Below are 16,779 nucleotides of genomic sequence, written 5' to 3'. Positions count from 1 at the left end.
GCATGTCTCGCAGGGGAGTGGGGAGAGACACCTTGTCAGTAAGATGAGAATTCCCTTGACCATCGAATACCACCAGATTATATGGTCATACTGAGTTATCCTGCTGCGCCACACTCAACCTGTGACCCCCCACCACCCCCTCTGTGTTAACAGTAGTCTCTGTGGCCCTTGCTTTGTCTCTCCCAGTGTGGTCTACTGTGGGTCTCATCACAGGATGAGCCTTGTGCTCTCCCACCAGGAGGATGGCAACTAGTTGTGTGGTGGAAATGTGCATACTGTGCAGCTCCATACTAAGAGCCTGGTGTGTGGGCAGATCCTACAGATTGGAGTGAGCGAGGGATGTATGTGTTTGCTGGGACCTTAGCTGTGGTGTGATGAGGAGCCAGGGTTTCAAACACAGGTTGTGAAAGAGAGCTGGTCAGATTTCCCGACCGAGGGTGGGATGAATGGGATCAGGCAGGGCTTGGAGATAGCTCTTAATCCTCAGAGGTGGGCTAGTTGATAGTGTCACTGATGAGGATTTTACTCTGAGAGGGGCTGTGTGCCAGATAGGGTTCCAGCGGCAACGGTGCATATGTCCTTTGGCGTGAGCTCTCTAATCCCCAGCTTCCTCTGCTTGGGGCTGTGCTTCTAAGGAGTGCATGAGGAGTTTTAACACCTGGTGGGCCGGCGACTGAGCATGGACACGCCCATCCCATTAATGATACTGCTGGGATATGCAAGTTTCCAGATGGGTCGGTTTCCACGTGACTGGAATTCCTCAGAGCATTTGCAGGATGCTGTGAGCAGTCAGTAGTGTCAACAGCCAGAAGCCTGTAAGTTGCAGCTAGGGGGTGATGTGTTGGGTGTTCTGGATCACATACAGGTCACCAACACTTGAAGTAGTGCAACACTATTTTATTAAAAGGTTAACTATTTAAATATACTTGAACTGTGGATAAATACGATACCAGCTTTAACTAAAGACCTTTGCCTTGTCCTAACCAGTTGATGTACTCAGCACATAGTGAATGTCTGTGTTGCAGGCTGTGAGCTCTGTGCTCCTAGCTAGCTGCCACTCGAATGAGCAGGAACTCTGATGTCCCCTGGCTTTATAGTGCGTGTGCTCTCACTGGTGATTGGCTGCGGTGTTGTGTCTGTTGATTGGTCCCACTGTGTGTCCATCAGTGTGTTTGCACCATGATTTACTGGTGTATATTATGACAGGGGGTGGGTTTAAATGAATTTATGCAGCAATGGGGGTCTCAGCCAGGTCACCCCCATCCTGAGGGGGACATCCCGAGTCCACAATCTAGTCACCAATGTGTTCCCCATTACTCCATGAAGTTCAGGCTTACACACCCCAGCACTCCCGAAAAGTTTCAAAAGTTTGCTTACCTCGTTGCTTCGCCTCAATAGCCGTGGTGCCTGAGCCCTAATGGTAAACACTTGCAGCGAATCACGCTGGTGTGGCTCTCGGCTGTGATGGCTGGAACATCCCAGGGGGTGGAGATTCAGCTTTCAGCCCGTTAACCAGACTTAAATGCATGCAAATTGCGGTTTTGCATGGTGTTGCCATGGAGTTGAGTTGCAGATCAAAGATAATACAATTGAATGGAGGAGCTGGCATGAGAGGCTGAATTTCCTCTTCCTGTTCCTATGCCAAAATTGAGAAGATATTAGGGATGAGATTTTTGATCAAAAAGAATGAGACAAATTCTAAACCTATTTATAAAGAACTGGTTTATAATTTTTTTTCAAACCCACCATTTTAAGGAGTGAGTTAACACTAAAATAGATAATATTTTGTCAGCTCAGGTGAGTGACTCCTTCTTTAGATGAGCAAGAGTTGGTTGTTCTGCCTGTAAAGCCGTTTTCACAGTGTCTCAAAATTGTACTGCGATTAAAATAATAAATCCACTTGTTTTTCATAGGACTCTTTTTTAAAGGCCTCAAAGAATTTACAATCTAGTGCAGTATATGATTCAACCAATCTGACCCCCCAAGAATCGGAAACAGGTCCACAGGAAGAGCCATCCGCTCAGATAGTGGAGGTAGCAGCAGATGAAGATCATAATAAAGCGATTCTCCCTCTCATGATTGAAGCACCACCAGATGATGTTCCCTCTGAACCCAAAGATCCTCTCATGATCGAAGCTGCGCCAGAGGAAGACGCAACTCCCCAGATGATTGAAGCAGAAGCAGACGAACATCCAAGCGATGACACAACCGCTCAGATAATTGAAGGAACAACCAAAGAAGTTCCGATAACAGAAACAACACCAACTGCAGGAGAAATGGAACAAGCCGAACTCCCAGAGGAACTGCCTGGAATGGTAAATAAGAGTTAAGCTTATCATTCAAGGAAGGATTTTGTTTTTTTTGTGGAGGAAAAATCTGGGCAGACTGTGTCAAAGTTTTAGTAGAAGTTTCACAAAGTAATTTTCTAATTTTAAAGAATATCTTTTTATTTTAAGGAGATGAGGAAGGAATCAAAAATTGAAGAGCATGCTGCTGTGGTCATACAGTCAACATACAGAGCTTACAGTGCGAGGAAGAAAATTAAAGAAGAACCACCAGATCCAACTGAGTGAGTTCTCTAATCCAATGGTTCGGCAGACGTATGTGAAAGGCCTTTACTTTCTACGTTTACAACTGCTGCACCTTAAAGTACTTTTAGTTGATCACTAAAATGTACTGCTCACGTTTTTTTTTGTGCGAACTATCCCAGAAGTGAATGTTTCAAACACTGGAGTGAGGAGACAGACAAAGAAAACTCCATGAAGGGTTTTCCTTTTACAGAGAAAGCATTAGAATCATTTTAGCATTTGAAGTGCTTTGATTTTCTGATGTACATCCATTTAAAATGTAATAAAAGCAATAGTTCAGCACATTTCTTCAGTGAGTGTAGTGGCACAGCGTTCAGTTTACTTAGAAATCAACCTGACATGGAAAAGGGGCTTTAGGATTTGTATAAGTTAAAACGAATATGAATAGAAAGACAGTTGGATAAAATAATCATCTGTCTCACAAAATTAAAGAATTTTATTTTTCTCTAAGTCATCAACCCAGACGGTTAAGACATGATAAAGACAATTAAGGCATGGTACCCTTTTTGTTTGGCAATTTTCTGCTTTAGCCACATTGGGAAATTGCATTTAGTCTAGACTGTGACTTTTTTATTGGATGGAGCATCATGACCTGTGGGTAATTCTGAAGTTCTGACAAGGAGAATGTCAACCATGATGCCTTGACATTATGGATACAGCCCTGATGACTGTATCTCTCCCCCTTGCAACATAAACATTTCATAGAATCATAGAATTTACACTGCAGAAGGAGGCCATTCGGCCCATCAAATTTGCACCGGCCCTTGGAAAGATCACCCCACTTAATCCACACCTCCACCCTATCCCCGTAGCCCAGTAACCCCACCTAAACTTTTTGGACACTAAAGGGAATTGATCGTGACCAATCTGCCTAACCTGCACATCTTTGGCATGTGGGAGGAAACCGGAGCACTCGGAGGAAACCCACGCAGACACGGGGAGAACGTGCAGATTCCGCACAGTGACCCAGGCCGGGAATCGAACCTGGGACCCTGGAGCTGTGAAGCAACTGTGTTAACCACTGTGCTACCGTGCTGCCCTTAATTTTTCATTCTTTGTTCAGTAAAGCAAGGTTTAGTTAAGATGCTTAGCGCAGGAGGTTTTAAGGTATGTGTGACTGTGTTCATCATTCTGTGTAACTTGGCTTCTGCCAAAATTCTCTGCATTCAGAATGCCCTGTCTTATCCTTTTTCCTGTGCTGGTATAACTTCCGACAACTCTGATCAGCATGGCGACATGTGGTGCAGTGGTTAGCACTGGGACTGCGGCGCTGAGGACTCGGGTTTGAATACCGGCCCTGGGTCACTGTCCGTGTGGAGTTTGCATATTCTCCCCATGTCTGCGTGGGTTTCACCCCCACAACCCAAAGATGTGCAGGTTTGGTCACACTAAATTGCCCCTTAATTGAAAAAAATAATAATTGGGTACTCTAAATTTATTTTAAATAAACTCTGATCAGCATGGGTTCATTGAGGAAAATGAAGAAGCTTGCAGAGTTAACCTAAGCTAATTAGGTTAGTTCTTTGGAGTTAGCAGGGCAGTGAGAACTCCAAGTCTACTTGTAGAAGTGAGCTGCGCCATCCAAAATTGAAGTTATCATCTGGACCCTCTTTTCACCATGATTTGGTATGGATGCAAACTGGATAACTTGGATTGCATGCAGCCTCAGCATCCCAATTTGTTGTGTGTGTGTGTGTTCAGGTCAATGGGTTAGTAAGGTTTCTAGTCAGCAAGATCTTTAAATAGTAAATGGAGAGGAGTAGAAATCACGATCAGCAGTGTTAACATGATTACAGTTCAAATTCTAAGTGTCAGCAGCATGCATGCAAAACACATTTGATTTCACGGTGGTGGAAGCTTTCCATTGGTGTAACCTGCCTTCAGCTGACAATGCTGTTACCTACAGGCTGCCTATTAAAAAGCCTGCAAGTCAATAGGGAGACTCTCTAGCATGGCCACAACTTATCTGGCCAACTGCATTGCCCTTAACATACGACTTGAGAGCATAAATATGGCATGGGTGTTTTTAAAAATTTAATTTCACTTGTCGATCTTCCCCATACATTTCGCTTTATTCATGAGTGGATTATCATTATTTATTGAGACTAGCTTAGTCAGAGAGCTAATATGGTTGGTACACATTGATGGTTATAGGGAAGTTTGTTTTAAATAAATGCATGAATCTTTATTATTGTCAAAAGTAGGCTTACATTGACACTGCAATGAAGTTACTGTGAAAATCCCCTCGTCGCCACATACCGGCGCCTGTTCAGGTAAACAGAGGGAAAATTCAGAATGTCCAATTCACCTAACAATCATGTCTTTCGGGACTATGGTATTGCCACTTTATTATCAGACCACAAGCGGCGAGTATGTTTCTTGTATTGACCAAATGACCACACAATCAGTATGTTAGTTCAAAAGGCAGTTTATTATAAAACACAAGACTTATTTCTTTGTGCAATGATACACGCGGCTACGTATTAAACTACACCTATCAACCAAGATGACCTCTACTTAACTTCTGGATGACTGGCTCTGTGCGGGTAGATAAGGCCTATATCTGAGTCCCCACGTGTGTCGGCTGCAAATCGTCAGGTTCGCCTCGGCTGCGGCTTGTCTCTCTCTCAGGTAGTGATCGCGGGTCTTGAACTTGGCTGGTCGTTATGCTGCAGTTGGTGTGGCCATAGGTCGGTCCCAAAAGAGGCCGATTCCTAGTGTGCAGGGCTTCTTATCTTTCTTCTCTTTTGCGACCTTTTGGGCGGCGTTAACTCAGGATCCAATGGATCGATTGGTTCTCGATCACTCTGATCGATACCGGCCAATTAAGGGCAGGTACCTTGATGGCTGGGCGGGTCCTAGTCATTATTGTTCCAAGTGCCTTTCTAAATAAGGGGAAGTGGCGTTGGTGGGTCTGCTACTGTTGCTATTCCTTGATTTGAGTCTATTGTCCTGGGGAAATCAGTGACTGACCTTTAACAGATGCAGGTTTCAGTTTGGTCTGGTTTTTGCTTTGCACAGTGCACAGGGGCTGTGCACCGTCTGTGTCCCAGCTTAACCACAATTCCCATTACCCTTTGCAGGCGGCCATTTTAGATGGCCACAGTGGGAGGAAACTGGAGGGCCCGAAGGAAACCCACGCAGACATGACGAGAACGTGCAGACTCCGCACAGACAGTGACCCAAGCCGGGAATCAAACCTGGGACCCTGGCGCTGTGAAGCAGCAGTGCTAACCACTGTGCTACCGTGCCTTTTGTTGTGGAAGAAACAATGTTTTGCATTTTTGCATAAATTCTTCATTGAATTTTCACATTAGTGTCCAGTATCGTACCCTGGATTCTGTGGAACATGGCTGTGCTTGCAGGCTCAGCTGGCCCTTCCTTCCATGCATTGTAAAGAAGACTGTCTGAGGTCACTCTCAGTGGTGGTAATTGAAATGTTATAGGTAAATTCAAAACCTTGTAAGGACTCTGTCAGTCCTGAGATGGACCCACATTTTGAAGGTACTGACACCACCCCCTTAGGCCCATCACTTTGTTAGCTTACTGTCCCCATCACATCCCCAACCCCTCCACTACACCCAAGACATCAGGCCCTTTACACTTAACTCCTCCATGTCCCAGACCCCACTCTCTATCCTTCCCTGGAACTCCTATCCACTCCTGCATGCACTTGAACCACTCCACAACCTCCCTCACCACTCATTCAGCCTTGCTCGTCCTGAGCATCCATGCAAGCATCAATTTGCCTGCTCCTCCCCCATGTGACATAGAGCAAAACAAGGAAAATCTCTGAGCTTACACATAACTGCACAAAACCACCTTCAAACGATTGTGAACCAGGCTCCACGAGATCCTTGTGTGTCACGGACGATAACTTGGTGGTCGGACATCATTTACAAACATTTTACGCTAAAGAGCATTCATGCCAGCCAGATGCATTACATGGTAGCATAGTGGTTAGCACAGTTGCTTCACAGCTCCAGGGTCCCAGGTTCGATTCCCAGTTTGGGTCACAGTCTGTGTGGCGTGTGCACGTTCTCCCAGTGTGTGCGTGGGTTTCCTCCAGGTGCTCCGGTTTCCTCCCACAGTTCAAAGATTGTGTGGGTTAGGTGGATTGGCCATGCTAAATTGCCTTTAGTGTCCAAAAAGGTTAAGTGGGGCTGCTGGGTTACGGGGATAGGGTGGAAGTGTCGGCTTGGATAGGGTGCTCTTTCCAAGAGCTGGTGCAGACGCGATGGACCGAATGGACTCCTTCTGCACTGTAAATTCTATGATTACAAGTAGAAACCTGCCTAAGACCGGCATAATGCTTAATGTGCCACAAGCATGCCGCTGAGTTTATCTCTTCATTTCAATCTGTCAATGGGAATTAAAAATTTTGCGTCCTGCCTAATTAAGACACTTCATTCACTACAATTCCTGTTTTTGTGGGTTCCATGAAATCTTCCCTATAAATTCCGAGTGTAATCCAGTAAAGAGTGCCACAATATATCCTCAACCATGAGAACAAGACTGGACCTGTTTATGGCCAGCATCAACAACAGCACTATATATAGATTTCCCATTAATACACACAGATATTAGTCTCTGTCCTAAATAAATAAAATGTGCTGTGGTGATGGTATAATGAGTGAGAAAATCAATAGATGTTTTGGGATATTTATTTCCAATTCACACAGATGTGATATTACAGCACAAGAGTTAATAAACAAACAAATAATTATCACATCATAACACTGTAAAATTAGTGTAATTAAATCTAAAGCCACGCTGGTACCCTGTTGAGAATTGCCATTGTGTAAAATATTAGCATATCTGTTGCCTCTACTGGCATGTGCACGGGGAAGAGGTAGGTTTATTTTAAAGGTTGACTCTTTCAATCAGGTGTCTACCTCTATTCTGTAATTCAGCACAATTTCAAAAAAATCTGCTTGGCATTAATTAGTGTCTGTTATTGCTGACACCAGTTTGAGCGTTTTCCAAAGTTTCATTTTAAACTTGCCTTCCTTAAAGTTAGGAACTATGGGTTTCAGCTGAAATGCTTTATTTTCAAATATTGAATTTGGAATCGATACTGCTGAATTAAATCCTTCCATCACACTTGCCTGTGCAGTCTAAACACAGTTTAAAATTGAAAAATCTAATTTCCTTAAAAAGAGATTGCATGACTAGAGACCGCTTCTGAATACATGAAGAATCATAGAAGCCCTACAGTGCAGATGTAGGCCATTCGGCCCATCGAGTCTGTACCAACTGATGTCTGGTGGTCCGATGTAAGGGGATGATGTGCACGAGGTGCCTCCCGCTAGAGAACTGGGATGGGATTCACCGTTCCCTGATGCCGGTATCGGGGTGGCACCGGCTTGATGCTGGTTTCCTATCCTCCGCCCCCTCTGAAGCGGCGTCATCGCGTTGCATGGTGTTGCCGTGCCACCTGAAGACACTCCCCCGATGCTCTGTCCCTGATGGGCTGAGTTTCCGACCATGCGGGGAACGTATGGTCTCAGTGGTCAGGAACCCGGCGTGGCGGCTGTGTCCAGCGCCGCCACACTCAGCCGGGAGCCGTGATGCTGGCCGGGAGGGCTTCCTCGAGGACTTGTGGGGTGTGACCAGGGGGCCACTATTTGGCAGGTTGGGTCTGCGCACAGCTGGCGCCATGTTTAATGGCGCGACCACTGCAGGTCATCGGCGTGTGCATGCACGGATACGGACCCGGTTATTCTCCAGCTGTTTATATTGTGGGAGCCGGGAGTTTTCCTTGGTGCAGCTGCTAGCCCCTTTTGAGGGTTCGGTGCCGATTTCTGCGTCGTAAATCGCCACTGTTCCCACGCTGGCGTTGGCACTTAGCCTAAAAAACAGTGAATGCTGCCCCTGATATTTTTGCCCTTTTTCTTTGCGCCATGGGTTATTTATTCCTTGGAAACTTGTGAAATAGAACGGGGAAGAGTTTTCTCTTTTCTGAGATTCCCAGGCAAAGTCAAGAATGTTTTGAGCCGAACCTATTGACAGAGTCTGAAGCCTCTCGGGAATCTTTTGGAGATAACATGGTGGAGGCAGCTTCGTCCTCTTCGTCCACTCCACTTACAGTCGAGGCTCTCACCAGTATATTGGTGAAAGAGCTTGATAAACACCAACAAAACGTGTTGGGGGGTATTAAAATTTCAATTGAAGAGGCCTTGGCCTCGTGTGTTTCTTGAAATATCCAGTAAGACCATCGAAGCCCATGGAGTCACGATTAAGAGCATGGAGGCGGCATGAACGTATCACAGTGGTCAGATTACCTCTCTGGAGTCTGACCTGGCCTCGGTGGTTGAAGACAATAAGTCGTTAAGCCCACGCTGAATGACCTGGAGATCAGGTCCAGGAGGCAGAACATCCATATTGTAGGGTCAACGGAGAGGATCGAGGGACACACCTCCACAGAATATTTCTTGAACATGTTCTTCAAGATGGTGGGTAAGGGTGGATTTGCATCCTCCCTGAATTAGACTAGGCCCATCGCTTACTTCGACCGAAGCCTCGTTCTGAAGATCCGGCATGTGCTGTGATCGTAAGATTCCACAGTTGTAAAGAAAAAGAGAGGGTTCTTCGATGAGCAAGGAAGCATCATGATCTCAAGTGGGGAGGCCACTCTAGTAGGCTGTATCAGGATATGAGTGCGAAGTTAGCGGAAAAAAAGATCCATGATTATTGGAGTGTTGTGTTATGCTGCTTCGGATAACACAGGCTGCTACTTGATGCAGTCTTAACTAAAGAATGCTCCAGACTCTGAAATGAGTTCACCGTGTTTATTGAACTATTAGCACAGTTCTCAAATGAGTTTGACTCTCTGCTAATCTAACGGTAGTAACTCAGTCTAACTGTACCAGCTTGCTCTAAGCCACGTGCTGGGGTGTGATGCTGCTGATCAACCCTGTCTAACTCTCTCGATGGCTGTCCGTGGAAAGAGCCAGGGTGTGAGTGCCTCATCCCTTTTATAGTGTTTATGACATGCCCCCTTGTGGTGGTGCCATCTCTGAGTGTCCTGACTGCCCATTGGTTGTGTCCTATTCTGAATGTTCATTGGTTGCATGTTTGCAAATCATGACAGAGTGAAGGCCGTCCTGTCCAAGAGCGGAGTCAGATTCGGGATAGTCTATCTAGCTCGCCTTAGAGTCACGTTTGAGGAAAAAGACCACTTTTTGACATGCTGGGAGATGCGGACTCTTTTGCTAAAAAGCACAAATTGTGTGATGTGTAATCTGTTTTATGGCTCTGTAGACGGGAACTTTGTAATTCTTGTTTCTTCGTGTTCTTTGTGGGGTTGTGCTCTTAGTGCCCTTGAATAGGTTTGCTGATTTTTACAAATTTCTGTTACATTAAAATATTGTTCAACATCATTCATTTAATTGTTAGTGTCGCATTGCAAGTTAGAAGGGGGTTTTATCCCCCAGTTGGGTGTCTCACTGCTAACTAGGGAGTAAATGGGAGTGGTATGGGAGGGTTCGCTACACCTCATTATGATAGTTTTTAAAAATGAGCTTAGAGTTTTTGTTTAGTTTGGTTTTGTTAATTGTAGATTTTAGTTTTAGAATAAGTCTTTGTTGGGCAGCACGGTGGCACAGTGGTTAGCACTGCTGCCTCACGGCTCCGAGGTCCCAGTTTCGATCCCGGCTCAGGGTCACTTGTCCACCGTTTTAGAGTTTGCATATTCTTCCCGTGTTTGCGCGAGTTTCGCCCCCACAATCTAAAGATGTGCAGGGTGGGTAGATTGGCCATTCTAAATTGCCCCTTAATTGGAAAAAATGATTTGGATACTCTAAATTTATAAATTCAATAATGATGCCGTTTTTGGGATGGGAAGGATGGGGGGGGGGGGGGGGGGGTGGGGGGGGGGGGGGGGGCGGGGGGTTAGGTTTAGTGCCTGTTGGTTTTGTTTTTTGACTTGGCTAGGTGACCACCTTGGGTGGATCTTTTTGCTTTATCTTTTCAGTGTCCGTTGGTTAATTTCTCATGGTGGGAATGGTTGACTCCGGATTATGAGGTTGTGATAGACCGCCAATCAGTCTGGTCACCTGAAGTGTTAAAGGTTTGAATGGCCCAGTAAAACGGCCGAGGACATTTGCTCATCTAAACTCTTATTTTTGCAGGAGACCCATTTGCATTTCAGGGACCAGATCAGGCTGCGCAAAGGGTGGGTTGGGCAGGTTGTTCACTACGGTTTTGATGGCAGGGCGAGGGGAGTGGCGATCTTAATTAACTAAAGAGTTTAGTTCTCCTCCTCTCAGATTATAGCTGATGACAATGGTCGATATATTATTGTTTATGGCTCCCTGTCGAACACTCCGGTACTAATGGTCAACGCCCAACTCAGATAATACAAATTTTATTAGCTTCCCTCTCCAACCACGACTCACACCAGCCTATTTTAGGAGATGACCTGAACTGTGTTCTGGACCTTAGACAGGATTAAACTTATTGTTCTCTTGTTCCAACTGGGATGGCCAGGAGCTTGTCTTCTTTCATGACTCAGATGAAGGTGGTGGGGGGTTGGATCCTTGCCGTGTTTTTCACCCAAGCGACAGGAACTTCTCTTTTTTTCACATGTCCACCATGTATATTCCCGCATTAATTTTTTCAGTATTTAAGTTAATTATGTTGTTTTTTTCTGTTACTTTCATATTTGCTTGTGAAATTATTTTGCATTCTTGCTTGTGCTGATTATTTTTAATTTTTAAAAAAGTTTATTTAAAAAATATTTTTAAATTTAGAGTACCCAATTCATTTTTTTCCTAATTAAGGGGCAATTTAGCGTGGGCAATCCATGCAGAGGATACTGGAAGTCTGCGGAGGGATCTGGAAAGTTTAAGTGAACGGGCTAGGGTCTGGCAGATGGCATACAATGTTGAAAAATGTGAGGTTATCCATTTTGGTAGGGAATAATAGCAAAAGGGATTATTATTTAAATGATAAAATATTAAAACATGCTGCTGTGCAGAGGGACCTGGGTGTCCCAGTGCATGAGTAGCAAAACAGGTGCAACAGGTGATAAAGAAGGCAAACGGAGCTTTGTCCTTCATTGCTAGAGGAATGGAGTTTAAGACTATGGAGGTTATGCTGCAACTGTATAAGGTGTTAGTGAGGCCACACCTGGAGTATTGTGTTCAGTTTTTTCTCTTTACCCGAGAAAGGACATACAGGCGCTGGAGGGTGTGCAGAGGAGAGTCACTAGGTTAATCCCAGAGTTGAGGGGTTGGATTACGAGGAGAGGTTGAGTAGACTGGGACTGTACTCGTTGGAATTTAGAAGGATGCAGGGGGATCTTCTAGAAACATATAAAATTATGAAGAGAATAGATAGGATAGATGTTGTGGGGAGGTTGTTTCCACTGGCGGGTGAAAGCAGAACTAGGGGGCATAGCATCAAAATAACGGGAAGTAGATTTAGGACTGAGCTTAGGAGAAACTTCTTCACTCAAAGGGTTGTGAATCTATGGAATTCCCTGCCCAGTGAAGCAATTGAGGCTCCTTCATTACATGTTTTCAAGATAAAGATCGATAGATTTTTGAAGAATAAAGGAATAAAGGGTTATGGTGTTCGGGCAGGAAAGTGGAGCTGAGTCCACAAAAGATCAGCCATGATCTCATTGAATGGCGGAGCAGCCCGAAGGGCCAGATGGCCTACTCCTGCTCCTAGTTGTTACGTTCTTATGTACCCTGCACGTCTTTGGGTTGTTGGGGATGAGACCCGCACAGACACGGGGAAAATGTGCAAATTCCACACGGAGTGACCTGGGTCTGGGATCGAACCCGGGTCCTCCTACCTCCCACTTGTGCTGATTATTATGGAAAAATTTAATGTACATACTTTTAAAGAATCTGCACCAACCCTCCAAAAGAACACCCTACTTTTGTAACCCAACCTAACCTTTTGGACACTAAGGAGCAATTTAGCACAGCCAATCCGCTTACCCTGCACATCTTTGGTCTGTGGGAGGAAAGTAAAGCACCCAGACAAAACCCACGCACACACAGGGAGAAAGTGCAAACTCCACACAGGCTGCAATTGAAACAGGGTCCTCAGTGCTGTGAGGCAGCAGTGCTAACCACTGTGCCACCTTGCCACCCTGTGAATTTAAAAAAGATGTGACTGAGAAATATGCAATTAGTAAGCTGGAGGATGTTATGACTGAGAAATATGCAATCGTTAAGATGGGGGATGCTATTTTTGTGAACAAAATGCTGCTAGCAATAGTATAGCATAGCAGTTTGTGTACAGTATGATATAAGGCATTATAAATCCACCCTTTCGCCACCAACATGTATGAAACTTGACTTGAAAAAAGCACCCTTTGTAGAAGCAGTTTATTTCCCAGTCTAATATTTTGAAAGATTGAGAGAGACTTTGGGGTGCTTCGGTACAGAGGGATCTGAGTGTCCTCGTGCATGAGTCGCAGAAAACTAGCATGCAGGTACAGCGGGTAACAAAGAAAGCAAATGGAATGTTGGCATTTATAACTAAAGGAATGAGTATAAAGGTAAGAAAGTGTTGTGGCAACTATACAAGGTATTGGTGAGGCCGCATTGGATTGGATTTGTTTATTGTCACGTGTACCGAGGTACAGTGAAAAGTATTTTTCTGCGAGCAGCTCAACAGATCATTAAGTACATGAGAAGAAAAGGGAATAAAAGAAAATCCATAATAGGGCACTTGGAGTATTGAGCACAGATTTGGTCCCCTCATTTGAGGAAAGATTTAATGGCATTGGAGGCAGTTCAGAGGAGGTTCACTAGATTCCAGAGATGAGGGGTTTGTCTTATGAAGAGAGATTGAATAGTTTAGGCCCATTCTCTCTAGAGTTGAGAAGAGTGAGGGGAGATCAAATTGAGGTACTTAAGATGATAAATAATATGGATAAAGTAGATATGGTGTGGATGCTTCCTCTTGTGGGGCAATCTAGAATGAGAGGTCATAGTCTCAGGATAAGGGGGAGCAAATTTGAAACTAAGATGAGGAGAAACCATTTCTCTCAAAGGGTCATGAATCTGTGGAATTCGCTACCCCAGAGTCCGGTAGATTCTGGGACATTGAGTAAATTTAAGGAAGAGTTACAGAAATTCTTGATTAGTAATGGGTTGAAGGGTTACGGAGAATGGGCAGGACAGTGGACTTGAGGCCATGATTGAGCGGTGGAATAGGCTTGAGAGGCTAAATTGCCTACTCCTGCTCCTAGTTCTTACGTTCTTATGTTCTAAGAAAGAACTATTCTGTCTAATTCCACTTTCCAGCTCTTGGTCTGTAGCCCTTCGTAACAACACCTAAAGCACAAATCTGGTCTTCTTGATTAATAAGGGGATTTCTTGCTTAATAAGGGGACCAGGGGTTATGGGGAGAAGGCAGGAGAATGGGAATGCGGAACAGATCAGCCATGAATGAATGGTGGAGAAGATCTGATGGGCCGAATGGCCTAATTCTTATGGAAATAGCAATGATTTGTTGACGGTTTTGTACGGTTCTTTTCCTCTAAGAATTTAATCGATCTACACAAACTCCTATCATTGAAGATCGTCCCTGAACTTAGTCTTGCAATCAACAGATAATGTGGTATCCAGGAGCATAAAATCATCTTAAGATTGAACTTTATATTGGTTATAACACTTCAATAAATAGTCACTTGATAGAACAGAACTTGAGTATTGCTAAAAAAAAAGGAGATGTGCTGGCAAAGATTTTCGTCGTGCACTCATCAGGATAGATTTGCAAGAATACCAAATATAAAGGGCACAACACGTTGTACTGCATGAGAAAATTGGTTGGCAGGGGAACTCTGATTGGTTGTGACATTGCCATGGAAAACGCACCAGAGAACAATTAACTGCCAAGTGCCAAGCTTTTATTTAAACTTAAACTAGGCAGATCAACTCTGATTGGTCAAGGCTTTGCCAAGGGAATGAACTCTACAATCAGAGCCCTTTTTCCTACTAATCAACTTCACTCAACAAGGTGCACAAACAGATTTACTTTGAAAACGTGTTGTAGATCTTGTTTTCCATTTCTGAAGTCATTTAAGTTATGATTTCCTGCTTCGAAAATATTCATAGAGTGGAACTGTTTCTATGTGACCCGACTCCAACCCAAGTAGTGGAAGGTTAACACATGGCTTCCGGTGAAAACGATCAGTAAGAAATTCTGATTTGCAATGACAGAGCAGTAAAGTAGCACCGTTTAAAGAAGCAAGAACATGCATTGTGTAGTGCTTTATCGTGTCTCTTAGAGACATTTGTTAAAGCTTCAAATATGATGAATTGAATTACATTTACAAATGTTGTGTACACAAATTGTCTAAAGCAGTTATCCTACACTATTCTCACTGAATCTGTTTTTTAAGAACACATTTGTGTTTAAAATACATAGGCCAGGATTTCACTTTTGGAGGTCAGGCGCGGGATTGAACTGATTGAATGTAAAATTTTGTCAAATGATTTCGGTGGCGCTTACCGACAACATCATGCATGCGCATGATTTCGAGGTTGACAGGTGTGCACACGAGCTGGATGCTCGCCCATCGACAATCAAACAGCTAACTTAAATTAATTAAACACCAATTGATTGGGATTTTACGTGGTCTGTCTAACTTTACGGTTCATAGATCACAGTGCAGAAGGTGACCATTCGGTCCATCGAGTCTGCACCGGCCCATGGAAAGGTCACCCTATCTAAACCCACATATCCACCCTACCCTGTAACCCCATCTAATCTTTTTGGACACTAAGTGCAATTTAGCATGGCCAATCCACCTAACCTGCACACCTTTGGACATCTTTGGCGGACAGACCAGTTGGCAAGGCGGTTTTTACGTTTACACTGCAACCTCAATCGAGGGTGGGATGAAAGGTCAGGGCTGAAATAAAATTAACCAATGTGTCTGGGGATTTAGGTCTTGCATGATTGTGCTGCCTAAACATGCATAGTTTTTCTGTTGACACTTACTTTTCACGGGTCAGCAGCTTCCTGAGGCCTCTCTGCAGAGGTTGTTCTCCTGAGAACGTTGGAAGCACCAGCCTGCACCTTCCCTTTTCTTCGCACTCACCCTCTTCTTGCCTTCCCTGATAGAGTTCCGCTTTCACTCCGGAGCCAACTGCAACTAGGAGCATGTTTCGTGCTCAACAGGCGAACGATTTAGGCCATATACTCTGTGATTTAGTGTCTGAATGGGCAATCAAGTTAGACCAAAGGCAGATAAATGATCACAACAAAATGATCTATGTGTCATATTTTACATCACGGCATTGAGGTGGAATGATATTTGCTATTCACTTCATGTATTGATTCACAGTCTATTTAACATTAATATCCATAGGCCTTCTGTGACATTACTGATCAACAGTCCAACATTTGGGTAGTTGTGACATTTAGTTGCTAAAATTGAGCTGCATTTAACTTGGTTTGTCCCCTGCATGCCACTGCTCAAATACTCCCTCTGGGGAGGTGGTCTAAATAGGCAAATCCAGGTGACTATAATGTTTCGCTGAAGCTTATACCTCCTAAGGTCATTTGGGAGACATTAGTAGCTACTCCAAAATTTCTGACTCGGATTCAGAAGACGTCAGTTTAAGAATTAGGTTTTCTTTCTCGGGTGTGATTTAATTTAAAAATGTCAGTCTGTTCAGGGCAGGATTATTTACATTTTTAAATAATAATAATCTTTATTGTCACAAGAACGCTTACATGAACACTGCAATGAAGTTACTGTGAAAAGCCCTAGTCACCACATTCCGGCACCTGTTCGGGTACACAAGACGGAGAATTTCAGAATGTCCAAATTACTTAACAGCCCGTCTTTCAGGACTTGTGGGAGGAAACTGGAGCACCCGGAAGAAACCCACGCAGACACAGGGAGAACGTGCAGACTCCACACAGACAATGACCCAAGCCGGGAATTGAACCTGGGGCCCTAGCGCTGTGAAGCAACTGTGCTACCATGCCGCCCAAAGAAGTGCTTTGCAGGTCTCGTCCATACTAGATACAGAAATTTGCATAGACATCCGCATAAATCGTGTCTCTTCTGATTTCTTTTGTCATTTGCTGTCAATGGTAATTCTAATTGGATGGCAAGTTCTCTGCCAATGGAGCTGGTTCTTTCCTGTTCCCACAGCAATTGGAATGCCCCTCCCTTCCATGCACCGGGGCAACCCCCACCACCACTCAG

The 16,779-nt window shown here is 44.3% G+C and overlaps 1 protein-coding gene across 2 annotated transcripts in view; it reads left to right on the top strand.

Annotated features, from left to right (window-relative positions):
* The window catches only part of LOC140398258 (uncharacterized), a 94,678-nt gene that overhangs the window by 47,062 nt on the left and 30,837 nt on the right, over positions 1 to 16,779 (top strand). For both annotated transcript variants that reach the window (XR_011937448.1, XM_072486712.1), the window contains exons 5-6: positions 1,914 to 2,315; positions 2,457 to 2,569. Coding sequence is in view for 1 of the 2 variants with exons in the window: in XM_072486712.1 (XP_072342813.1) it covers positions 1,914 to 2,315; positions 2,457 to 2,569 (515 nt within the window). In the remaining variant the exon portion in view is untranslated. The remainder of the gene's footprint in view (positions 1 to 1,913; positions 2,316 to 2,456; positions 2,570 to 16,779) is intronic.

Source organism: Scyliorhinus torazame, chromosome 21 (assembly GCF_047496885.1).
Source record: "Scyliorhinus torazame isolate Kashiwa2021f chromosome 21, sScyTor2.1, whole genome shotgun sequence".
NCBI classification, from domain to species: Eukaryota; Metazoa; Chordata; class Chondrichthyes; order Carcharhiniformes; family Scyliorhinidae; genus Scyliorhinus; species Scyliorhinus torazame.
Note: the sequence above shows the minus strand (reverse complement) of the source record. Positions and strands in the feature narration are given on the sequence as shown.